The sequence below is a fragment of the Motacilla alba genome, chromosome 1A (assembly GCF_015832195.1).
Source record: "Motacilla alba alba isolate MOTALB_02 chromosome 1A, Motacilla_alba_V1.0_pri, whole genome shotgun sequence".
Classification (NCBI taxonomy): domain Eukaryota; kingdom Metazoa; phylum Chordata; class Aves; order Passeriformes; family Motacillidae; genus Motacilla; species Motacilla alba.
Window position 1 is genome coordinate 63,470,715 of NC_052031.1, and position 25,338 is coordinate 63,496,052.

A 25,338-nucleotide genomic window follows, 5' to 3' on the forward strand; every position below is an offset into this window, starting at 1 on the left:
CAGGCACCACTAACCAGGGGTTCTGCCTTCAAACTTGGTGACCAAACTCCTAGGCTTGTGTTAGCTGTGGATTTGATGAGGTGCATTTCATCTCTTCTTCTGGAACACTGATAAAAGTGTCCACTAGGGCAAGACCATGGACAAACTCCAAGGGAATTCATCTTGTCACTGGTCTCTAGGTTGTGCAAGAGTTTTTCCCCTTCCTGATAAGCTTTTTCACCTATAGCTTTCATGTCAAAGCTACCAAAACCCACTGAGTGTAGTTTATGTCTCTGTTAGTTTGTACAGCAATCAGTGAAACACGAAACATTCACTATGACAACCTTCCCTGAGAAATATACTTGATAATGTGAGCTTTACCTGTTGATTTACTGTGTTCAGCCTTCCTGTCATTTTTATTCCATGTTTCTGAAAGCTGAACGAATGCAAAATGATGATACTCACTTGAGTGGGAAGAATTGACTGATTAAACACAAAGAATTTGTGATAAAAAAGTTAAGTGAATGAGAGAGAGAAAAAACTAGATCTAGATTTACAGTTCAACTTGACAAGTCACTAAACACTGTTTTCTTTTTACAGATTTCTCCTGGTGCTGATTTGTTTAATATTCAGTGTACTGTCTACTATAGAGCACTATTCTGAGTTTGCCATTGGAACCCTTTTCTGGATGGTAAGTGAACTTTTTTGGAGAAGAGCTCTTTTCTGGATGGTAAGTGAATGTTTTTGGGTTTGACTAAACCTGAATTGCTTTTGGTGAGCAAGAGAGATAACTGTTAAAAATCCTCATGCAGAGCATGCCAGCAAGATATTTAAAAGAGTGCTTGCTTTCATTAAGTAAAGGTCACAGTTTAATGAGGATGGTTATTTTCTAGATCCTTGAACTATGAGGACACTTGTTAGATTACCAGTTTTCATGAACTTGCTTTCCCCAAAGTATATCTCTTATAGTGGACAACTGGTGTTCATCAGTCTTAGGCAGCAGGGAACAGATATATCATCACTGTATCATTCTATAGGAATAAGTTTTTAAAGTGTGTATTTTCTAAGTCTTATGGTAAAAATTTGGCCAGGAACATTGCTTTTCAGAGGCAGGTGATTTCTGTCAGCCTGGTTTGCTACTCTACAGAACAGGAAGGAAGAGCTCCTATCACACTGCTGTCACCAGTGATGTGGATTTGAAGTTGGTGCTTGCTTCGTGGGAATCAAAAGTACAAATAACTTGCATGAGGACACTAGACAATGTCCCTCCTCTGTTCCCCCCTGCCTCTATTCACCTTCAGGAAGTGAAAAATGGAGATTAAGCATCTTTGATAAAAATGGAGTAAATAACTTTCAACTGGTTCCTTGCAATATCTGTATTTTAGCCACTCAAATCCTCTGATCTCATGTGTGATGATCTCAGTATTCTTATTGTAGTTTCCTTTTGCCAAATGGTGAATTTTAATGTGATAGAATTTGGTTTTCCATCTGGTCTGAAAATAAAAATCAGTTACTGTCGGAACCCAGGACTCTCCTCTGGGTGCCCTGGATGGCCAGAGCCGCTGGCAGGGGGCTCTGAGACCCTGGCATGCAGCCAAAGACACTCTTGGGGTTTTGATCTTAGCCCGTGGAGCAAGTTACTAACTCTGTATGAAGCATTACAAGCCACACACACACACAAGTTTAGATAGCATAGTAGAGATAATCACAAAGTGAAAGGAAGGATTTTTGAGTGCTGTACAGGGGGGTTTTAAGCCTTGTACGCAGGGGTCCAAGTTTTGTACATGGGGGTCAGGGGTTCTAAGATGGAGGGATTTGGGTGTGCCCTGTCCTCTTTCTTTCTCCTTCCCAGCCTCCATGTCTTTGGTGATGTTGGCACTCACAGATTGGTCTAGAGTAGAAAGTCACCATTCAATATAGATAGTAGGTATTGGAGAAAAAGCATAAACATGTAGTACGTAATATATAATATAAAAGATAGCACCAGCCCCCTGGGAGTGCAGTGTGCCTTTGTCTGAGCTGCTGAACGGGCCACAGCAGTTCAGGGAGAAGAATCTTGTAGATAACCAACAATAAAAAACCTTGAGAACAGACAACAGAAGACTGCTGAGTCTTTCTTTGAAGGCACGGGTTGGAGGAGAGACTTTTCCATCTTTCGGGGTCATCCCAGTCCGGGGGTGAAACCCCACAAGTTACTTCTTTGTTTTCCTATGGCTTAGGCTACATTAGCATGTGCAGCTTTTGCATGCAGTTGACTGAGGCATCATTAGATTCCAGAGTTATTCTGAGGTCTTGATTAAAGTTAATCCTGTAGCATATGTTGCTTAGCCTGTAAGCCACAATTCAGTGTCAAGCAAAGTGCAATGTTCTGCCAATCTGTGGTCTTTGACTGCTCCCTGAGATGTGGTGTTTGCAGGTCAGCGCAGGCACTGCTGGGAGCAGTGTTCCTGGCTCAGCTGAGCGCTTCTGTGCAGATGGAATTTGCTTGTCCAGACACATTTTTTGACAAAGAGTAATGAGATGGAGACAGATGTGTGGCTCTCAGAGTGCCCACATGGCACTGCCATGCTAGGAATCATGCCAAATGAATCATGCAAAGTCAGTGGAACAATTTCTTGGCCTCCTTGTGTCACAGCCTTACCCTGGAGGATGCCTCTGGAGTTTTTCCTCCTGCTATTTCCTTAGTTTCCTTCCTAGAAATGGCCAGTACACAGGGTAACTGTTCTGCTGGCTACTGTAGAGTCACTTGCCTAGAACACATTTGTCTTAAAACTTGGTTTGGTCTGAAATAAATTCACTTCAATTACAGAAGCTAATTAAATCAGTTCTTTTTCATAGAGTTGGGAGACTTCTTGTTGGCAGGAGTTAAATGATTTGACTTCTGCTTGGAGCACATCTTCCCACCTTTACCTGAAGGAATTTCCAACTGGCTCTCCCATTTGAGCCAGGAAAGTGTTCACCCCACAGAAGTGTGGAGATTGCTGTTCTCTTTACTCCTGGGAGGAACATTACTCTGATCTACTTCATACCACAGCTGACTGTTCATAAAACAGTTTTATCTCTCCAAGTGCATTCTGCCTGCTCTCTTGAAACTGGGGACAGAGGACACTGCCAGTGTGGTGAGAATCAAAACTGGGCCAAAGCATCTAGCAGATCAAGTTCAAAGTGAAATTGGTTTGTTTCTCTCCTGAGTGAAGGATCCTGTAATTCTTTGTATAGCCCTCAGCAGCAAATAAATACTCGCATGTGATGCTTGTGGTACTTCCCCACTTGTGAGAAAACTGCTTTTCATTCTATTCAGGTAGATTAACAATTGGGAAGGATCAAAATTGGGAATGTCAAAAATGTGCTGTTGCGAATTGATAAGGCCTGGCAAAAGGAATAGTACTTGGTACTTGAAGACATGGAAATGTTTTTGTATTTTCATAGGGAGGGCGAGATGGTGTGCCAAGTACAATTTTGGATAATATGAGTCACCGGAGTAGAGATGAGACTTTGGTATCAGATATAGCACTAGATGTGTCCTAAGACACCAGAGCCTGGTGTTTTAAAGATGTCATCATGTTAATGTTCTTAAGACATCTGGATGGTCTAAGAGAATTTCTTGTCAGGTGTGAAACCGATTCAGACAAGCTCTGTGAATATACCAAGGAGGGAATATCAGAGTGTTTGTAGCTGGAATAGAAAAGGGGACTGAAGAAGCAGTTGCTGGAACTAAGAGTAAAAAAAAGCCCCAAATGTTTACTCTCCTCCCATTTCCTAAGCATATGTTCTCAAGTCTCTGACAATTCAAGTGAATTCTGGAGGAAAGGAATGTAACTCTTAGCCCTGTGTTTCAGCGTGATGGCCAATCTCTTGTCTTTGAGATGACTGAAAACATTGCATAGCCACAGCTGATGCTGGGCCTCCCCTCTGCCATAGTTGTTTTATTTGATGCTCTTGCTTGGGCTCAAAGGAAACGTCTGCTCTTTGTACTTACAGACAGAAGACAACATTTAAATCTCCATCACTGTGGTATAATCAGTTTACTTCCACAATAGCAGGACTGGTGAAATTTCTTGTCTTGAGCTTGAAATGTTGCTGTTTAAAGGATGTTTTTGTTCTCATGCTACCAAATATTTTGTGTATTCCCTGTCACTCTTGTGAGAGTTCTTTCCAGCTCTGTCTGACATACTCCAATTTAATTTTTTCATGTATACACATTGTATGAGATTTGTTAATTCCTGACTGGGTTTCTTTCCCTCTGCTGAGCATTTAGTAGCCAGCATTTGAGGGGAGTGACAGTGGCATTGGCACAATGGCTTGTATTGGTAAACACCAACAGAATGGGTAACGAAGAACACAGCTTTCTGAATTTTTATACTTGCAGAGAGAAGCCTGAAGTTTCCAATACTGTTAAAAATGGATCACAATGACTGTGTGCATGCTATTTAACAATGTACAAAGCTTAAATGCATCTACCATTGGTTTTGTTCAGATTGTGCCTGTAGTGTGTAGTATGAAAATAAATCTGTAGATTCCCCAGCATTGCTTGGTCCTGTATCTGTACCAGAGGAAAGTTTCTCACTGGTCTATCCAGCAGTATTTAGGATCTGATGCATTAAAAGGTTCTTGTGCAGTGTGTGTGGAAACAAGTGCAGTGGAACAAGGCAGAGTAGTGAATAAAGTATTTGCAACACTCAAGAGGATCCTGAGTTACAGCTGAGTTTCATTCCCAGTTGCCCCAGGTTTAGGTAATATTTTATCCTCCCATTTTGTCTCAAGTTCTAATTCTCTAATTATACAGTTATAATTTTATCTGGTTCTAGGATTATTCTGTTGAAAAAGTGTTTCTAAAAATTGCCAAAGCCTCTTGATTAGACTTTTGCCTCTCCAGCAAGAGGCTGTAATGTTTGCTTGATGATCTAGTATTTTGTTTGTCAGTTTTGATTTGTAAATGGCATCTAGATCTTTCAGGATATGGAATGAAAAAAATAAACCATGAAATGGGCTAGGTGTACCTCCTTTGGGGATTAATCTGTTTTCATGGTTAGAGGTCATATATTTTTCTACCAGGAGAGGTCACCATGGTAGTTTCTAAAAGACCGATTTTTTGTTTGTATTTTATTGCAAAAGACTTTGCAAAAAGATAGCTTCTTAGCTTGTGGGACAATTTTCTCTAACTGTGCCAGTCTAAAAACAACAACAAAATATTATTTTCATCATACACATGATGGTTTTACACACCCTGAATAACAGCACAATAAACTTACAATTTGTACAATGATAGTATTACAGTAATAAGGGAAGAGTTTTGTCTGATTTAGTATCTTGTCGTTAATTACTTTTTAAATTTAGGAATACCGAGTGTATTCTTAACTTAGAGAAAATAGATTGGTTTTGCTATAAATCATATTGAATCAACTGATGAGTTCAGGCCCTGTGGTACCTCCCTTTTGGAGATAGATTTTATGCATCTGCGTTCCTCTGAAAAAGGAAAATAGAAGACCCAATATACAGTAGAATTTCCTTTCTTTGCTGGAAAAAGCACTGGCATCTCTCCCAAACACACGAACACCTGTAGTTCCCAGCACTGCAGCATCAGAGGGTACACAATTCCCTCAAAGACTCTCTTTTCAGAGTCCTCACTTGTTGCCTCTGTTGTCAGTCCTTACTGCTCTCTTGGTTGCTGGAAATTCTCATGCAGTGACTACATTTAGCATGGATTAGCACTCCTGTGTTTGCAAGTTCTGTTGGAGAAAAGGCTGAGATGTGAAATCAGAAGTTCTCACACCAGCTGGTGCTCAAGTTTTTTGGGCCAGAGACTCACCTTGTGGCTGTATTTAGGAGGAGGATCTTGTGGAAGAGTTTTTGGCTGCAGGTGGGCCCTTGTTACGTGGCTGTCCCAAAGTCACTGCTCAGTTTTGGGTTTATATGATTTTTTTTCTGCATCACGTGCCATGGACACACTCATCCTCCTGCTGTAAATATAGGGAAGGCTGTCCAAAGTACTCACACTTCAGAGGGCCAAATGATAATTGGCTTACTTAAGCCAGCTAAGGCATGTCACTATTTACCTGCTCTGGTTCTGAACTGGACATCAGGGTGGCTTTTCTCTTTGGAATAACACCATTTTCCAAGGGAGGGTTTTGAAGGGAGGCCACTGGAGGCTTTCTTCCACTGAGGGCTTCCTGTCTGCAGTGGAGGAGCTCTCCTGTTGCTTTTTGTTTGTCTCTGGTTTTACCCTATCTCCCATCTAAGCTGTGTAGCTGTTGGGTCAGCTCCAATCTGTAGCAGAGGAGAAACAAGCCTGCAAAAACCATAATTGAGTAGTCTCTGTGATTTATGGTGAATGTATTCTACTAGGTTTGAGGTTGTTTTCTCCATCCCATCAAAGCAGTCAGCCTTAGAAAGTAAAAAAGGCAGAATTTTTATCTATTTCCTGCCTCTGTGCCAGTCTAAATCTGGTCTTTGCCATACGGCATGAACACTTAGGGCCTTCCTCAGGTCTGTTTGAAAAAGTGATCATTGCATAGTGCAATGCATGAAGTTCACAGGTGCTCTTCCTGCTGGCCTCACCACACTGTTTTTTACAGCTGATAATGGATTTCTTACAGGGTATCTCATAATAATTCCTGGCATTTTGTGATATTTGTGCAGTGTACATTGCCTGGGTGACAGCAGGTGTTCCTGAGGTGTCCAGTCCCATAAAGACACTGACAGCCAAACTGTCTCAGGACAAAATACATTCATTTCTGAATACTGTGAAAGAGCCAGACCCTGCAAGTGCAGAATACACATGAATAAAAAGAAACTTATGGCTCCTAAGCATTTGCTGTATTATTTTGCTCCTGTGAACTTCTGAGAGAGAAAGCAAGGAGGAGAATCCCTGTTTCTTTCTGAGCTTCTTGTTGGTCTGTGGGAAGATGAAAAAATAGATTGGGAATATTATATTATTACAATAGAAAGCATTATTGAAGTAGAGATGGAATATTGTTTCCTACATAAAACATATTACGAAAAAAATTGAGTCCACAAGCCTTTCAACACATTGTGTAAGCTCAAGTTGTCTGCTGAGTGATCTTGCAGAGTTGCCATTGTTTTTTTGGAATCAAATGCAACTCTCAGGCTTCTCAGTGTGAATTACAACTCAATTATTCCTGTGGGTTATATTACCTTGTGCCTAATGCACCACAGATCACACTCAGTGATTGCTGTGTGCTTTGCAAATGTCTGAAATAGAATCCTTCTGCAATAAATAAGGCTGAGGCTAATTAACAAAGAGCCAACTCCTAATACCCTTAGTCAAGTTTGACTCACTGGGGCTCAGTGGAGTTTTCTGTGCAAAGGGGTTTTAGAATATGGCCAAGAGACTTGAGAAACATTTCTTGGGAGTGAGGGGAAGGTGGAGAGACACATGAAGGATTTTTTCAGTTCCTTTCCTCAAAATATTGACACTGTCCCAAATCAAAAGGTTAACAAACATGGAAATAATTATTTGAAATTCTGAAGTGCATATTCGTATTGGATTGATTCCACTCCAGGAGCAAAGCTAAACCCTTCACCACCTATCAGAGGTGGTCCCTTCAGGGATGTGCTGGGGGGAGCTGGAAGGCTTCTGAGGATCTATAGAGAAATTAGAATTTCAGGTACTAACTTTCTGAATCTTATTCATTCTCTATTTGATTATATTTACCTTAGTGGTATCTTTCAGAATGAAACAATTGAGAAAAAATGCCTTGTCAAAAATAGTTGATTTTCTTTGGAGAAAAATTGTTACCTGCTTAAATAGAATTAAAAAATAACTCTTCCTCTGTGACTCACCCAGTTCTCTTGAATGTGGCTGTCACCATGAGCTTCCCTCATCAGTGTACAGCTTCATTCCATGCAGGAAACAGGAAACAGCAATAAAATGAAAGACAAGCTTACTCCTGGTAGGAGGGCAGCAAATTCAGCATATTTGTCAGGTGTGCATGGAAGTGTATTTTTAATGAAATGTTAAATCCACTTGTATCCAAACAACAGCCTTTGAGTGCATTGGTTTCACATAAAAGTTGGAAGTGTGAGTAAGTTAATGGTACTATAGGACACTTAGCAGCATTTGGCATTTTTTCTTCTGTGTTTTGGGTATTCTGTTTTCACATAGGATGTCTCTCATCTTTGCAAGAGCCAGCATGATGGTAGAAAAGAAACATTCTCATTATCAGTAGGTTTTCATGGCATTTGAGTAGCTATTAAACTGAACAGGTCACTAAATGGACATTTTCAACTGTAAGGACTGGAAAACCTTGAAGACAGGTTATCAGATTAAATTTGGGACATAAGTACACGTGTGCAAACATTTGGACTATTAAACCTTTATGCCTCTTTCTGAGGCTTCATTGTCTGGAGCTGCCATTCCTTGATTGAATCTCCGTGAGAACACACTATTCATTTAGCCATCCCACTTCCTCCTTTTACCCCAGCACCTAAATATTCCAATAAAAAAAGTGAAGAGAGCCTTGTGTGTGCTCTCCACCTAAAACACAGCTGCAGCTGAGAAAATACCCTTCTTTTTCATGTGTGCACTTTAATCACTCCAGCGAACTTCCCTCTCCTGCTTCCCCAGTGCAGTTATCCATAACCAAACTGGGGTAAATTATAAATTCCAGGCTATATATTTAATTTACACACACACACGCCTGTGTAAAAGTGTTGGGTTTCTGTGTTAATGCAGGTATTTTTTAATTTGGTCATCAATGACATTCTTGGATTAAAAGTTGATGGCTTTTCCACAAGGGTTTTTTATTTGATTGATTGAATTAGATATGGGTGGAAGTTATTTGTATACATACTTCCCTTTAAGCTTATTTTTGCATATTTTTCATTAAATTAATAAAATGAAAATATACTAAAAATAGCATAAACACAACTATGTATTATTTTATTATCAATTTGGTGGAGGGAGGGAAGATTTATGCAGTGGATAGACTTCAGAAAAGTAAAAAAAATTCAAAGATGAAATTAATTTAAGGGCAAGGACTGTTATAGTCCTTATGTGCTTTAAGCCTTTTCCCCAGACAAGAAGGAGAAGCACGGAGTAGTGGAATGCTGCTACTGACTTTAGCAGAGGTGTTAGATAGCACAGACCCAATTTAAAATCTGTAATTAAATCCATTTGTTGGTATTCCTGTGGCAATTTGAGTTGCCACAATCAAAACAGGAAGAGACTGTGAGTGTGAGTGTGAAGAGTCAACTCTGATATGGATCTTATTTTTATGAAGTAATGGTTTGTTCCCACTCATTATTTTTGGTTTCAGTTTCATTAGAGGAGTTCATCCCTGGCTTTCTGTTGATGCCAAACTGCTTTCCAGGTCTATTAAATCTGCTCAGAATCCTTCATCATGCATTTATTCCTTGACCACTTCCAGCAGAAGGGGAAAAATACTGCTGGGAGCTGAAATCAAAAGGTTTTGTGGGTTACTTGTGAGTGTAATCCCATTTTGAAAGCAAGGGTTCTGGAAAATTGCAGAAGGCTGGAGAACGATCTCAAACTGACACACAGATGGATGTAAATTTCATTTGCAGATTGTTTTTGCTGATTTTGTTCTGGTTCATATTTTGTCCACAAGTTCTCACCATCATTTGTTACCATTTTAGTGAGAATTAATACTTTTTTCTGACTTTACAGAAAATTGCTGGGTTGTTTTTTTTTTTTTTCTTTTACCAGAAGGTAAATGTGAGGCAATAAATTTAAGGCTCTGAAAAGTGTTTATGTGTGGAAGAGGAAAAGGAGGGAGGTTAGGGCATTTTTTTGAAGGTGAATTTAGTGAGGTGAAGCTTGATCAGCCTTGGCAGCTCTGGAAATGGATGTCTCCTATCTTGCATTAGGAGTACACACAACAAGAGTGTAAATGTCATAATCTTCCTTGTTTTTTTGAGGGACCACCTGCAGAGCTGTGATGTTTGTCCAGTTTCCATGCTTTTTTGGTCTTTGGCCTGTCTGTGGCTGCCAATAAATGTGTTAATGGCTGTGGTTTTGGTAATGTGGACACCTGTCCAGGACAAAATGAACTGTGATTAGTAATTAATGTCAAATTTGTTGAAGATGTAAGTTCCTCCTTTTCCTCCTTCCTGTCAACAATTTATTTTTCCTTCCCATGGACTGTGCAACCTTGTTGACTTTGTCAGGGTTTTCTGGACATAACCAAGATGAGTTCTGATAATAAAATACCCTCAGGACAGATGTAGTTTTAATTTAGCTTTTAAAAGTGTCCTTAGAGGATAATCAAGGAGAATCGAAGAAGTTTTTGCTTCCTTGGCACTTCTCTGATTGTCTCCTTTCTACACAGCTTTTCACCAAAAGTAACTGTAACGTGCAGGTCCATGAAAATGATTCTTCCACTGCCATAAACAGTGCTCTGCTTCCTTTAGTGGAATTTAGAGATTCCTAAGAAGAAAAACAAAATGCTAGAGTGGTGATACCAGGAACCTTCTGAAAACAGAGACAATTTAATAAGTGAGAGAGTATCTTGCAAGGTTCCAGAAATGCAAGAGTTCTTTTCCTTTGCAGATTGTTCTTATGATTTGATTTGACTATTATACTTGAATAAATATTTCTATTTCGACTGTAGAGAGAATGCAAACTTAGAATTAATTGTAGATGCTCTTGATAATACATATACTAAAAGATGAAACTTGGGGAGTTAATTTGCTGTGTATTTTCTTTTGCCTCTGCCTTGAAAATGGCTGTAAGCTTTCTTAGTTTTGTACTAACCCTTAGTTTATTCAGGCTGAAAGTGGCATGCAAAAAAAGAGGAAGACTGTGCATATTTTCTTAGTTCTCATTCCAGGCAAAACAAGGAGGCAGAAGTGAACACAGAAATGTTAACCTAACTTTGTTAAAAGGCAAAATTGACATGAATTTTTGCGTATTAGTGTAGAGTTTTTTCCTTTTTTTTTTTTCAGCTTTGAAATATTTTGGTCTCTCTTGAGCCATTCAGAGTGTCAGTTTTAAAATCAAGTTGGTATTGTCATTGAGTGAAAATTGTGATTTAAGTGTGTTTTGCTTTTTGGGTGCTTAGAATCCCCCAGGTGCAGATTGAGAGCACGTTCAACTTAAAATGCAAACATTTCCCAGAGCTGTAACTCATGCAGTAGGTGTTTGGTGACTTTGAATTACTGGGTACAGTTTGGGTTGGAACAAAGCCTAGAAGCTGTGTTTGGGTTGTGCTACCACACTGCAACAGAGAGGAAAACAAGGAAGGGGGGAACAAAGATCTCAGTGAATCTGCCCACGTTTTGATCTTGACTAATCTGCTTTCTTTAGAGGCATTTCAAAATACACCTACCCTTGGTCACACATGAGTGCTTCACAATGCAGTGCTGAAAAGGGGAGCAATATTAAAATATTGATAATTCATTTATTTACATGTTGGATATACAGCTCGCCTCTGTCACCAATTCTTATGGGTGATTTTATCTTCCCAGATATCAACTGGGAATATCATACAGAGGACTCAAACAGGTCCAGGAGATTTCTGAGCATGTGAAGAGAACTTCCTGGCACAGGTGGTTGACTAGGAAAGGTGTCCTCCAAGATGTGTTGTTTATGAGGGACTTGTGGGCAAAGTGATGGCTGGTGGTTGTGTCTTGGTCACAGTGACCTTGGAGGAGCCAAGTTTCAAAAGCTGGTGATAGAAGAGAAGCTGTCAGCAAAATTTGGATCCTGGTCATGTGGAGAGCAGTACAGGCTGGTTAGTAAAGTCTTTTGGGAATCTGCTTTAGAAGGTACTGGGGGCTCTGAATGCTGGTCACCTTCTCAAGGCCATCTCCTAAGAGCACAGGAAGAGGCAATTCCAAAGGGTTGGAAGCCAAGCAAAGCTGGCCAGAAGACCATCTTGGCTGAGTAGGGGTCTTCTAGAACTTAGGGAGGAAAGGGGAGTATGTGGGGGGCCAGGTGACATGGGAGGAGATTCTGTCCCCAAGGTAGGGAGAAAATTAGTGCAGCCAAAGCTGAATTGGAGTTCAAGCAGGCCAGCACTGAGAAGGACAATAAAAAGGACTTTTACAAATATGTTCATAGCAAAATGGGAATCAGAAATAGCATTGGGCCATGGCTTCACGAGATTAGTCACCCCAAAAATAGCCACGTAGACAAAGCAGATGTTTAATGTCCTCTTCACTCCTGCCTTCAACAATGATGGGCCCTGGGAAGTCTGGAGTTCTGTTGGAAGACCATGACTGTTGGGAAGATGATACAATCTCAGTCCACCCTGAGTTTTTTTGAGGCTTGCTGCTACAGCTGGATGTGCATAAATCATGGGGCTCAGTGGGATTCATTCCAGGATACTGAAAGACCTGGCAGATGTCATTGCAGGACCTCACTCCATTTATTTTTCAGTGGTCTTGAGAGTCTGGAGAGGTCCCACTAAACTGAAAGCTGGCAAATGTTGTCCCAGTTTTTAAGGACAAGAAGGAAGTCCCTGGTGATTTCAGACCTGTCAGTCTCATTGCAGTGCCTGGTAAAATTATGGAGAAAGTTGTTTTGGAGGTTATTGAAAAACACTCATGAGACAACACAGTCATTGGTTACAGCCAGCACAAGATCATGGGGGAAAGTCCTGCTTAAACAACTCAAATTTATCCAAAGTTGACTAAGGAAAGTCAGAAAATGTGGGGTTTTTTGATTTCAGCCAAGCTTTTGATTTCTGTGTGTCACTGAATCTTTCTGGATAAATGCTCCAGCACACGGCTCAACAAGCCCATGGTACACTGGATGAGCAATTGGCCCAAAGAGTTGCAGTAAGCAGGGTCACACCAGCCTGGCACTCAGTCACTGGGGGGGACCCCAGGGCTCAACTTTACAGCCAGTGCTTGCCAGTATGTTTTTTAAGTGATCAAGAGTCAGAAATCAAATGCACATTAAGTTGGTTTGACAGCTGTACTAGACTGGGGAGAGCTGTGAACTTCCCCAGGGTACAGAGGCCATACAGAGAGATCTGGATAGAGCAGAGAGCTGGGCAATCACCAACTGCGTGGAAATGCACAAAAGCCAGAGCTTCAGTCTCCCCCTGAGATGAGCCTGTCCTGGTGATACATACAAGCTGTGGGACAAGAGGCTGGAGAGCAGCCCTGCACAGAGAGATCTGGGGGTTTTGATGCAAGTTCAATGTCAGTCACCAGTGTGCCCTGGAAGCCAGAGGGGTCACCTGTGTCCTGGGGTGCACAGAGATGGAGAGAGGAAATTGTCCCACCCTGCTCTGTACTGGTGCAGCCCCACCTGGAGTCCTGGGAGCTGTTTTGGTGTCTCAGTAGAAGAAGGACATCAGAACATGAGAGTGTGTCCAGAGGAGGGCAACCCAGGTGGGGAAAGCCCCAGAGGGCAAGGAAATGTCAAAACAAAAGAAGAATAATGTTGTGGTTTTCCGTATGATATACAGATGGAATGGAGCTTAAATCATCTGTTTATTGATGCAAATGACATTCAGGAACTGATTATCTCTCACTTTTAGTTACTGCCTGGCATATGCATACAAAGTCAACAGATTAGGCTAAATCATTTTATTGCATCATCTATCTCGACAAGCTCATTTGTATTAGTCCTATGAATAAATTAGATGTGCAAACTGTACTCATAATGAAAGAAACTCAACTCTGATCTCTTCCCCCTTTCATTAGGAAATAGTTCTGGTGGTGTTTTTTGGTGCTGAGTACCTGGTCCGGCTGTGGTCTGCAGGCTGCAGGAGTAAGTATGTTGGCTTCCAGGGAAGGATTCGGTTTGCCAGGAAGCCAATATCCATCATTGGTAAGTTTTAAACTCTTTTGCAGCCCTCCTGGTTGTTGTAAATAAAAATGTCCACTCCTGCAGGGGCCCTATTGCCATTCTAAGCTACGCCTACCCCTCAAGCATTTATCTGTTTTGTGATTTCTCTTCTTTTGGGTTGCTAGAACACTTAAAATATGTGTAAGGCAGACATCAACCTTAGAAAGGCAGGACTGTAAAGTGAAGAAATGACTAAACCTTGGGTAATTGCAGGAAATTGACAAGATTTTGAACACAAAATCCTTCCTTGGGTACAAACAAATTCTTCATCTTCTTCTAGAGCTGGTCTGTTTTTGTGATGTAACCATGAGACCCATAAGGAATCGTTTTTACTCCTCATTGTGTTCTTGATTCCTCTCTCAATTAATAAGTGCTTCTTAGATTGGTATATTAGAGAAAGTGATAGTCTCATTCAACTGTGATTTCAAGGGGTTCTCTCTGCTGGTATTTTGGTACTACCACAGCAAATATTCATGTTTGTATTGGAGCCCCTGGGGAAGACACTGTGGGTTTTGTTAAGAAAAGCTAAGAATGGCTATAGCTGGTTGTACACTCAGTACTTCATTTAACCTTCAAAATTCCCCTAAGGATATAATACATTGGAAATCAAGGTTTGCTTTTCCACATCAAATGCAGATGGAACAATGTCTGCACTGACAGAACGAGGTAAACTTGGGAAATACCTTTGCTGGGAATGATTGAATCCTACTGACTCGTTCTATTATTTTCAAATCAATAAGAATAAAATGTAAACACTGGAAAAAGAAAATAAAGGAATAGAACAGAAAGTAAAACATAATGAATTCATTTTATTTCTTCATAAATATGAAATTCTTTATTTTAAATTTAGAAAAAAAATCCACTAAAATTTCTTTGACAGAAGGGAGATTTTCTCTATGGGATTTTGTTCCCTCTAAAATTTGGATTGGTTTTTAACAAGTTCAACATGGAAAATCCCAGACTGAGGCAGAAGGAATGTTCTGGGACACACAGGCTCAGTAAAAAGATGGGAGGTGGATTCTGATGCAAAGGTCTGGGAGAGCAACATTTAAAGAGATGAGCAACCAGGAGCTTGAAGGGAAATCAGCAGGGGCTGGAAATATGTGGTATTGAAAGGTGTCAGAGAAAGGGCAGGATATGCTGAAGATCTAGGCTGTAAAATAAGGCTGTTTGGACCAGTAAATTTGGCTTAAGAAGAGAAATCTAAGCACTGGAAACTGGGATGAAAACTAGGAACAGAGGAGAAGCAGAAATAGAAGAACAGGTTAGGAGAAAAAGAAAGAAAAATAAATATTTCTACCCAGAAGAACACTTTCAGAAAAGAAGAAAGTGCAAATGAAAAAATCACTTTTACTCTCACTACTTGGTTGAACTAATTTTCTAAGCATCAGTCTTTTCCACCTTTAGTGCCTGTCTTCAGATGGAATGTATATGTCTGCCAGTTTAGTAAAGACATGATGCATCATTTGCTAAAGGGCAAAGATCTGTGTTCTGATGTGATGGGAAGAAAACCCACCCTGAATTCCAGTGTTTACAAATATCTCTTCACACATATAAATGATAAAGGAACAGCATAAAAAATTTGCAGTCAGGCATTGAAAAGCTAAGATTAATCCCAAATGGAAGCTCTTTCTGTAGCTTCATTCCTCCATTTATTCATTTTCATTTTCATTTTCATGCATCCACAATTAGTGTAGTACAGTGTTTAAACTGACTGGGTGCTTTCCCTTGAGGAGGAATCCAGCCTTTACAGCAAAAAATCAGACTGATACTGGAAATTAATTCAACACAGAGAGTGAAGAATGCTGTTGGTTGTAGAACTTCTGCAGTATTTGTCGCAGCAACTACATGGTTGTAAATGAGGCAGGAGAATGTTTTAAAAGGAGAGGAAAAAACAAGTTAACCTTGCTGAAGGAAACTGTTGTTGCTGCTCAGGTTGGATCTCATCCTGCCTCTTGCCCAGGCATCCCATGGAAGGTTGGTTAAATCAGTTTTCACAAGTGGGCCTCATTTTCTGGATGTCCAAAGGAATACTTTGAAGTTGGGTTGCAGAGGTTCTGAGCCCTCACAGCTGCAAGTGAAGTCAGCAGAGCTGGTGTTTTGAAGTGCTGTATAATGTTAAGTGCTCTGAAGAATAAAGTACTGCCTGTTTCAAACTGGCAAAGGAAAGTTTGCCAAATTTTTCCCTCGTTCTGCCTCCATTTGCTACCCATTTACAAAACTATCCTTTATTTTTGGTTAGAATTTGAAAGGGAAGCATTTAGATGCTCTAAAGAGGTTCACCACAGAAATGCCTGTAAGGAAATTAAAAAAAAAAAATCTTCTCAGAATAATGTCACAGCAAGGTTCAGTAATTAAAAGAAATGGACATGCTCACTGAACTGGGATGAGGGAAAATGAGGGATGCTGTCACTGTAAACTCAGTCTATCATTTGCATTCTATAAAGCTGGAACTGTGTAAACTGCAGAGTTAAACAAAACAAAACAAAACAAAACAAAGAACTCTGGAAACAATTTTTTTTCATACAAATAAAGACAGTATCACAAAGTAAACTAACAATTCTGATTTGTTTTAGCCAGCCTTTTTTCTGACAGTTCCATTAGGTTTGAAAGCTTGGTTTCACAGCTTTGATACAGCTTTCAAACTAAGTGTATGTGTGTATGTATGCATGATACTTAACTTCATGGATTTCATTACTGTGTGATGCAAACCCTTGCATTTCCTCTTGGATCAGAAGCCTTGAGCCAAAATATGGGTTCATTTCTAGGGTGCACAAATGCCTTTGCATTTTTTGTGGCAAGCAGCCTAATCCATCAGGTTCTTGAAAGGAGGTCTGTTACTGAATTCATCCTGGAAGAAACTGTAGCCACTGGGGTTTTGATGTGAAACTATTACATAGACTTAACATGCCCACCAAATTTCAGCTAACAATTTCTTTTTTGAAGTGCTTTCCTTAGTCTGTATTTGTTGTGTTTTTTTCAGTGCTGAGATTAAAAAAAAAAACCCCAAATTAATAAATTCTTTCTTCTTTCGGTCTTTTGTTTGTTTGTTTTTTGTTTTTGTTTTTTTAACAGATCTGATTGTGGTAGTAGCCTCAATTATTGTTCTGAGCATAGGATCTAATGGGCAGGTGTTTGCCACCTCTGCAATAAGGTAGGTTCTCCTGTCACTGCAGCTCTTCACTGCCACAGAGGTTATTAGGTGTGTATCTGATTGCCTAATTCCCAGTTAAACTGCATGTCTGATTTTCCTAATGCAGGGAAAGTTACTCTACTGAAGCACTGGGGGACTGGGTGCTGTTGTGCCTGGTGACTGGATGGGAAACGAGTACAGGAACAAGGCAAATGAAAAATGGTGGGAATGCCGAAGCCAAGTGGAAAAAATGAAACATTGTGTCCTATTTAAAACGTCAAACAACTGTCTCTCTGAGACAAGAGAGAATTACACAGCATGGGTTTATTTAAGAAGTAATCCAGACAGTGCTTAACTCGGTGCTTTTTGAGTATGAGTACTTACTTTGTTTAAAGAGTAATTATGCTTTGGTGGATTTGTTTGGCACGAGTAACTCACACTGTACATGAAGCAGAAACATTTGATGTACACAGTGTTTGTTCAGCTTGCATCAAGTACTGCAGGCTTGTTTTGGGAGGTGAGGTGAGTAAACAGAAGAATGATAAGCTGTAGGTGTACTTCCTACTCCTAACCTAACTTCCAAGGTGTGCTGCATGTTTTGTCACAAGCCTGTGCTTCCCAGTGCAGTGGAATCACTGGGAAGTGGGAATGTCCAGCACTGTCTAAACTGTCCAGCTGTGCAGGCAAACACTGGGGAGAAGTACATGTACAGTGTTTTTAAGGTAACTCTTACTGTAGAACATTCATCCTTACCTGATGGTAAAGACTCCACCCAGGCAGCCGGAATATCAGTTCCTACAGAAAAAGAGGAGGCTGCATGTGGAAATTCCAAGGGCTGGGTTTTTAAATTTGACTAGAAGCATAGGAAGGACTTCAATGAAAAGGCCCTGTGTGTTTATGTGGGAGCCCAGTGGGTTTTGGGCTCAGTGAAGCCTTTCCCAGTGCTAAGTCCAGAGTCACTGTCCTACACCTCAGAATGCTCTCTGAACCTTAACCCACATCCCTGCAGCGTTATCATTGCTCCACTGAAAAGCCAGCAGGGTCAGTCAACTCTGAATTAAAAATCAAAACCTACATCCACAAAAAAAATCTAGAAGATTGTTAAAAAAAGTCAAAAATACTTCTAGTGAAAAATTTTCAGGTAGAATTCAGTGTTCATCCTTTCCTGCTTTTCACTGGTTTGTTTCAGGGATAAGATAAGTATGATGACTGTAGGCAAACAAAATTCATTGTCAACAAAGCAACTAAATGAAATATTTCCATGGAATAAAATTATGCTCAAGAACCATGTTGATAATTACTTTTATTTAGTTGAAAATATTTGGAGCTTATGATTGATTTAGTTATTCTCCTAAAACACATAGGACTCTATTGCCAGTGATATCAGATATATTTCAGTAACTCACACAACAAGGATTTCAATAATGCCATGTTTGATTCATTTCTGCTTTCGGCAAATAGAGAAAAAGGTTTGCTCACATTTATGTTAGCAAAGCTTGAAGCATTGGTTTTCCTTGGAAAGGAGGCCTTTAAAGTTTGGAATCATAGAAATTATACAGGTTTCCCCTGATCTTGTTTATTTTCCCATTAAATAATTGTTTTCATAGTCAATATTTCTGAATAAATTTGACTATAATGAAATGAGATCTAAACACAGAGATGCCTCAAGCCTGAGATGCCACCCCAGGCAGGAGTAGTTCTTGAACATAGCAGTGTGTTAGTGGACCTAGTCAGTTGAGGGTGGATAAGCCAGTATTTTCCTCAAGCATTTTTATGTGTTTATTGCATTTATTTTAACGTTTCACTTTCCTTACAGGGGGATTCGCTTTCTCCAGATCCTTCGGATGCTTCACGTTGACCGCCAGGGAGGCACCTGGAGACTCCTGGGGTCGGTGGTTTTCATCCATCGACAGGTACCCAGCCTTTGAACATCCCCTGCACTTCGTTGGCTTCAGTGAATTCTCTCTGTGAGCTTCAAATAATGGTCTGGTGTCTTGGTTTGAAAAGACAGGCGTCTGCTGAGGAAGGCAGGAGCCTCTCTTGAAATGGAAAATGTAAACCCTTCTGAATAATTGTAATTTTGAAATTAAGGGGCTCTCAGGCAAAGACATGGGAATAGGAATAACAGTTCTTTGTGGGGTTTCCAGCCCTGGATTGGGGTGACCCCAAAAGATGGAAAAGTCCTTCTTCCAACCCGTGCCTTCGAAAAAAGACTCAGTAGTCCTCTGTTGTCTGTTCTCAAGGTTGTTTATTGTTGGTTATCTAAAAGATTCTTCTCCTGAACTGCTGTGGCCCGTTCAGCAGCTCAGACAAAGGCACACTGCCCTCCCAGGGGGCTGGTGCCATCTTTTATATCATATATTACGTGTTACATGTTTATACTTTTTCCCCAATGCCCATTATCTATACTGAATGGTGACTTTCTACTCTAAACCAATCTGTGAGTGCCAACATCACCAAAGACATGGAGGCTAGGAAGGAGAAAGAAAGAGGACAGGGCACACCCAAATCCCTCCATCTTAGATCTCCTTACCCCCATGTACAAAACTTGGACCCCTGCGTACAAGGCTTAAAACCCCCCTGTACAGCACTCAAAAATCCTTCCTTTCACTTTGTGACCACTTCTACTACAATACCTAAACTTGTGTGTGTGGCTTGTAATTCTTCATACAGAGTTAGTAACTTGCTCCACGGGCTAAGATCAAAACCCCACGTGTGTCTTTGGCTGCATGCCAGGGTCTCAGAGCCCCCTGCCAGCAGCTCTGGCCATCCAGGGCACCCAGAGGGATGTTCTGGATTCCGACAGTTCTTTACTAGGAAAATTAAAATACAAATACAATAGTACAGAAAACAACAAAAAAAAAAACAACAAAAAAACCAAAAAAACCCCCACTGACAGAGTCAGAATACAACCCGACACCCTGGTGGTCAGGGTGTTGGTAGCAGTCCAACTGAAATGGTGGCTGCAGCCCTCCTGCAGTGCCAGGTGTGGTTCTGTTGGAGCAGTGGTCCTGTAGAAGGGTGCAGTTTTCCTCTGCAGGTGCTGTGGTGGTGTGGATGGGTTTGGTCTTCCTCTGGGAATCCAGTGCAAAAGAAAGCTGCTCCTCTGCAAATTCAGTGGAAAAAGGCTGTCTCTGGTGTTCCAAATGTCAGATTATATCCAGGTAGGAAAGCTTGGCTCCTCCCCCTGGGTGGAGCTTTTCACAATGGGATGATGTAATTTTGTCAGTCATGCAGTGACACTCATTGGCCCATTAACAGAAGATATTTCCCAGAGGGAGGATTGGTTTGTGGAAGAGATAAAGAAAACTGCCCAATTAACAGAAGATAACTGCCCCACCTGTAACAGATGGCAAATAGAATACACACATATCTTACAACCCAGGACAGCTACTTTAAATGAAATGTTACATTGCAAGAGAAGAAAATATTTTGAAAGTCTGTCATGTCTTTCTTCCTCATTTTAAAATGGGAAACTGTTTTTGCCATTCAGGGCAGTGGCTAACAGGGAATAAACACCAGTGTTTGGGTTTATTAATTAACTGTTTTACTCTTTGATGTTATCCCTCAATGTAATGTCTTAAATGCAGTTTTGTGGGCTGCCTTTCATATTGCAAGTACTCTCCACTGTCTCTGCAGAAGATGTGTTCCTAGCTTGGTTTTCCTGGGGAAAACCAAACGCTAGTGGGAAAGCCTTGCTAGAAGAAGTTAATTATTTAAATATTTCTGTTGTGTTCACCTTGAATACAAAGTTTTCTAATTCATTCTGTAAATTAAAAAAATGAACTATGTTATGATGCTGTGTAAGAAAAGTTACTTTTTCAAGGGTGGGGTCACAGAGGCAAACCTAGCTATAAATAGGGGCATATCTGCTAAAGCTTTGAAACAACTTTTCTGTATGAAAGCTCATTGAGCTGGAAGAGTTTAAAAGTTTTTCTGCAGATTTAAAAATATTTCTAATTGAAGGCTTCTTTTTGAGTCTTCATGGAATTTCTTTATGATTAGCTTTATTAATATAATGGAAAATTATTTAATTAGCCTTGAAGTCTTGCATCTCATGCCACTCTGTGGAGGGCTAATATTCTGCTGTTAATCTCCACATCCCACTTGTTAGGGTGGTTAACTTGTTCTTACGAGTACAGATTTGTTCTCCACACACTGACAAACAGTTACAAATTTCCATGCAGCCATTTTCTATTTGGAAAACTGCTTTTCTGGGACAGAGAATGTGCTGCACTTAATCCAAGCCAATAATTTAATATTAAAAGTAAATTTTCTTCCTTTTATTTTTTTCCCTCAGTACAGTAGGAGCTTTTATGTCATGATGGCTGTGCAGAAGTAATGCACACCAAAGTGCTGTGGGATAAAGCCTCCTTTTATACTGTACAACAGGATGACTTTTAATACTCCAAGTCTGTGTGGTCTCAATGTATTATGCTTGCATTGCCTGGGTATCTTGCTAGGGCAGAGCTGATATCCAAATAACTTGATATCCAAAAAAATGTTTGAGAACTTTTTTTTCCTCTGGGTGTTCAGAGTTTTAGTCAAGAATCAGGAAATACTCTCTCCAAAATACAACACTTAAATCTTATGTGTCACAAGCATAAGAAAGTTCAATGGTTTAAAAGAGAAAAAAAAATCCTGGAAAATAAATTTATGAGTAAACACACCTGAAGTTCTGCTTATCCAAAGAAGTGATTAGGGTGATAAATAAAACTCCGCAGATCTGCAGTACTTATCCAAGCAGATCACCCACTAACACATTAAGAAAAAAAAATACCGAGCACACAGTTCTGTATTGACATTGGACAAGTGTAGCTGAAACCCTAACACGGCACCAAACGGAAGGAAAAATGGAACCTTTATTCCTGACCAGCCTCTGAAAGAAATTTTTGTTTAAAAATAAAAAAAAACCAAAACCAAAACAAAAACACCTCAGCTGCTTTTTCTTCACAGGCAGAGTACAAAGTTTTCTATTTTTGTTTTTTTTGCGTTTGATACTCTTTCAGAAGACATGGGCCCCTAAACCCTTAAGCAGTGTGAGAGAATGAATTCACATCTGGGTGCCCTGTGAAAATAACAAGCACTTGTACCTCCCTGGGCCCTGAAGAGCTTAGTAAAGTTGTCACCAAGGATTTCCATGTGTTTTGGAATTTTACGTATAGCTCAATTAGCTCACTCAGGCCCAGTTTGGCTAGGATGCTCTTCTATTTTCAGCAGGTTGAGCTTATATACCAGCATTTCTTGCCAAAGGCAACAAAACGTGAGTCAATATCACATGTGGTGGTGGAAAGCCATGGAGAAATCCTGCAGCTTGCTGAAAAGCCAAGGTAGCCACCCAAGCTCCAGCTTGTGAGTCTCTAGGTTGGTTTTACTCCTTCCTCACCTTGCTTTGTGAGGTCTTCCACTGCTCTTAGGACAGGAGGGATTATCATATTTTTTTCCAAGCGTTGAACTTTGTATTGTATGGTCCTTATTTTATCTGAAAACAAAGATATAGCTGAATTTAAAAAATATGCTGACTCAACTCTCTCAGTAGTCAAATTTACCTTTGTGCATTTCTTGTTCTTACTGTTTCCCGTGTGTGTGAATCTGAAAGTCTCTGCTGCAAAGAGCCACTTGTTTTAGGCAGCACTCTTTATTCTTAAGCTCTTATCTAATAAAACCCACATAAATATGTAGTTCTAAGGCCTGATGCCTGCAGAATACCCTTTGTTTTTGTGATCATGTCTCATGAAGCATGTGTTACTTAAAAAGCTTCTGACTCTCCCTTAAATGAGGTATGCATGACATTGCTGCCATTGTTCTTAATAATTAGTCTCTCTCTACACGTGGAACATGGATTGGTGACATTTAGAGTAAGTCCAAGGCAGTTGCATTTTCATCTGGCCTTTATTTAAAAAGAATTCCATCTTCAGATGAATAGTACTGGAGCTGAGAGGTGCTAGTGATGAAATAAACTCATTAATTCTGTTGATGTGTCAGCCTCTTTGAAAGGATTTCATAAGACTCTGCTATTTTCCTGCCTGCTTCCAAAAAGCCAGCACTTAAACCAGAATTATTCCAATTATCATCTACAGTCAATTGTGTATGTTAACAGAAATAGCTTTTCAAAGCAAATCATATCTACAATTACACAGTGTTCCAATATCATGAGATGAAGGTGAGAAAATAAGGGTGACCAGCAGAGAAACTACTGAAACCCCAGGGTTTAATTCCTTTTTCTGACTGCCTTGTTTAGCAAACAGGCCTACAAAAAGTTAAGGCTTAAATTTAAAGACTTGGCCATGAGCAAGATGAAATACTATCAAAATTCATTATTTAGGTCATCATTAAATGATTAGAGGAAAAACACCCATTTTTCCTTGTGCCAAGACTACTTAAAGGTTTCCTGAATCCAGATTTTAATTAGTGCTGTAGGAGAAGGAAGAATATTTCTATTTCCTGCTGCCAAATGTTGGTACTTGATACGAGGGCTACCTTTGCTCAGAAAGCTCTTACGGGGAAATGAGAAGAGAGAAAGGAAAAAGAAACCCTGAGGGAAGTGTGATGATAAAATGGAACCTTCCCTTACAAGCAGTTTAAGAAACATGGGTAGAATATTACAGAAAACTTGTGAAAACCTGACATACTTTAAAAGTAGGGGCAATCCTTCCTAGTCAGGTTTTAATTTTAAATGTATCATACGGCAGTGTTTGAACTCCCTTATTGGCTGGGACCCAAGGACAGAGAAATGACTGTCAAGAACTTAAGATGCCACTGAAGATGTAGCAAAACATTGTTTCCTGACAAAGATGGCTAAATTTGTGCAAAGAAAACAAAGGAATGATGCATGTAAGCTTTATTAATTAGAATGAGCTGTTTTCCCTTATAACTAGGTACTGGGTTGCCCTGAGGGGCAGGTGGATATCTCATTTAGCACAGCATTTAAAAGCTTTACGTGGTTTTGCATCTGACACACCACACATTTTGGCTTGTTTAAGTGCACAAGCACTTCCTTTTTTTTTCCCCCTGAAGACTGTGAGAATCCTGTATCTAAGTCACAGCAGATCTGACAAAACTCTCCTGCCCAAAAATCTTTAGAGAAAATGGTATGTTCACAAGGACTGTAACATGCCCTCACAGAAGTCAGTCCTAGCCTTGTTCTTCAGGACTGAAAACATGACGCCTACCTAGCATATTATATCTTCAGATTTTATTTTATCATGAAGCTGTTGAGCATCACTATCCAGTCTTAAGCAGTCTAAATATCAGATACACAGGTTCACTGCTCAGGTATGGCCATAATCACCAGACATGGCTGCTGTTTCTCAGTGTGCTCTTCAGAAAGGGCATTTCTAAAGCTGCTTTGCTACTTTTAAAGTGTTTAGACAGTTAGTATTTTGAGTAGACAGTTAAATTGAACGATTCCCACTCCACAATTAGGAGAGATGTCCCACTTTACATTTAGCTGCCCCAAGGATCAAGCCCAAAATTAGGGCTTTTTGAACAATTTAGCCTGGTATGAATAAAATCCAAGCCAGTGTTCTAGCTGTTTTACTGGAGGCAAATGTCATATCTGATCTGAAATATAACATACTAACTTTTCTACAGTCATGCAAAAACCCCACAGATATTTGCAATGTTTTGTAACGATAGAATATATATGCACACATATATATATATATAGGATGAAAACCTCTTATACTTGTTTTCTCTTTTAATAGGAACTCATAACCACGCTGTACATTGGATTCTTGGGATTAATTTTTTCATCCTACTTTGTTTATCTTGCTGAGAAGGATGCAGTTGATGAGGATGGAAAGACAGGTTTCTCCAACTATGCTGATGCCCTTTGGTGGGGTGTGGTAAGTCCTCACCAACAAAATGTGTGTGCAAACAAGGGCCCAAGGTTCTCTGTTCAAGTTGTGATCTTTTCAGAAAAACCTGGCATTTCTTTCTTTGCAGAATGTGTTTCTGTAGGGAAGCTTGGCAACCTCTTCAGAGGGATACAAGCAAGAACATAAGAAATACAATTAAATTATTGGGGTATTAAATTTTATTGTGAAAGCAGGTTTGTAAGTTCTTAGCAGAGGACACTGAATGCTTACAGATATGAAAAGTCCACATCTCAAAAAAAGTAAAAATCCCCTTCAAAACCTATAACACTTCCTTTAAGCTCTACTTAGTTATCTGCAAGAGGTGAATAACTTAAAAAATTATTCTATATATGAAAGTTGGGTTAATGATCCTAATTTTTTAAATCTTTTTTATGTGAAACTCACTCACTCTCTCAGTAAAAATTCAGACCTTGATGCAGGCTATAGGTTCCTGGTTTTTGGTTTTTATCTTTAACTTATGTGGGGGGATAGAATGTAAGAGAATAGAGATAGTGCAGAAGGCAATCTCACCCCTGAGGAGTTGCAGCTGTGCTAATTACCAAAGATTAGCAACAGGCCTGCCC

The 25,338-nt window shown here is 39.9% G+C and overlaps 1 protein-coding gene across 6 annotated transcripts in view; it reads left to right on the top strand.

Annotated features, from left to right (window-relative positions):
- LOC119708305 (potassium voltage-gated channel subfamily KQT member 1-like) overlaps positions 1 to 25,338 on the top strand; it is a 417,378-nt gene that overhangs the window by 15,089 nt on the left and 376,951 nt on the right. For all 6 annotated transcript variants that reach the window (XR_005259030.1, XR_005259029.1, XM_038154526.1 and 3 more), the window contains 5 exons: positions 580 to 670; positions 13,618 to 13,744; positions 16,838 to 16,916; positions 18,712 to 18,808; positions 24,602 to 24,742. Coding sequence is in view for 4 of the 6 variants with exons in the window: in XM_038154526.1 (XP_038010454.1) it covers positions 580 to 670; positions 13,618 to 13,744; positions 16,838 to 16,916; positions 18,712 to 18,808; positions 24,602 to 24,742 (535 nt within the window). In the remaining 2 variants the exon portion in view is untranslated. The remainder of the gene's footprint in view (positions 1 to 579; positions 671 to 13,617; positions 13,745 to 16,837; positions 16,917 to 18,711; positions 18,809 to 24,601; positions 24,743 to 25,338) is intronic.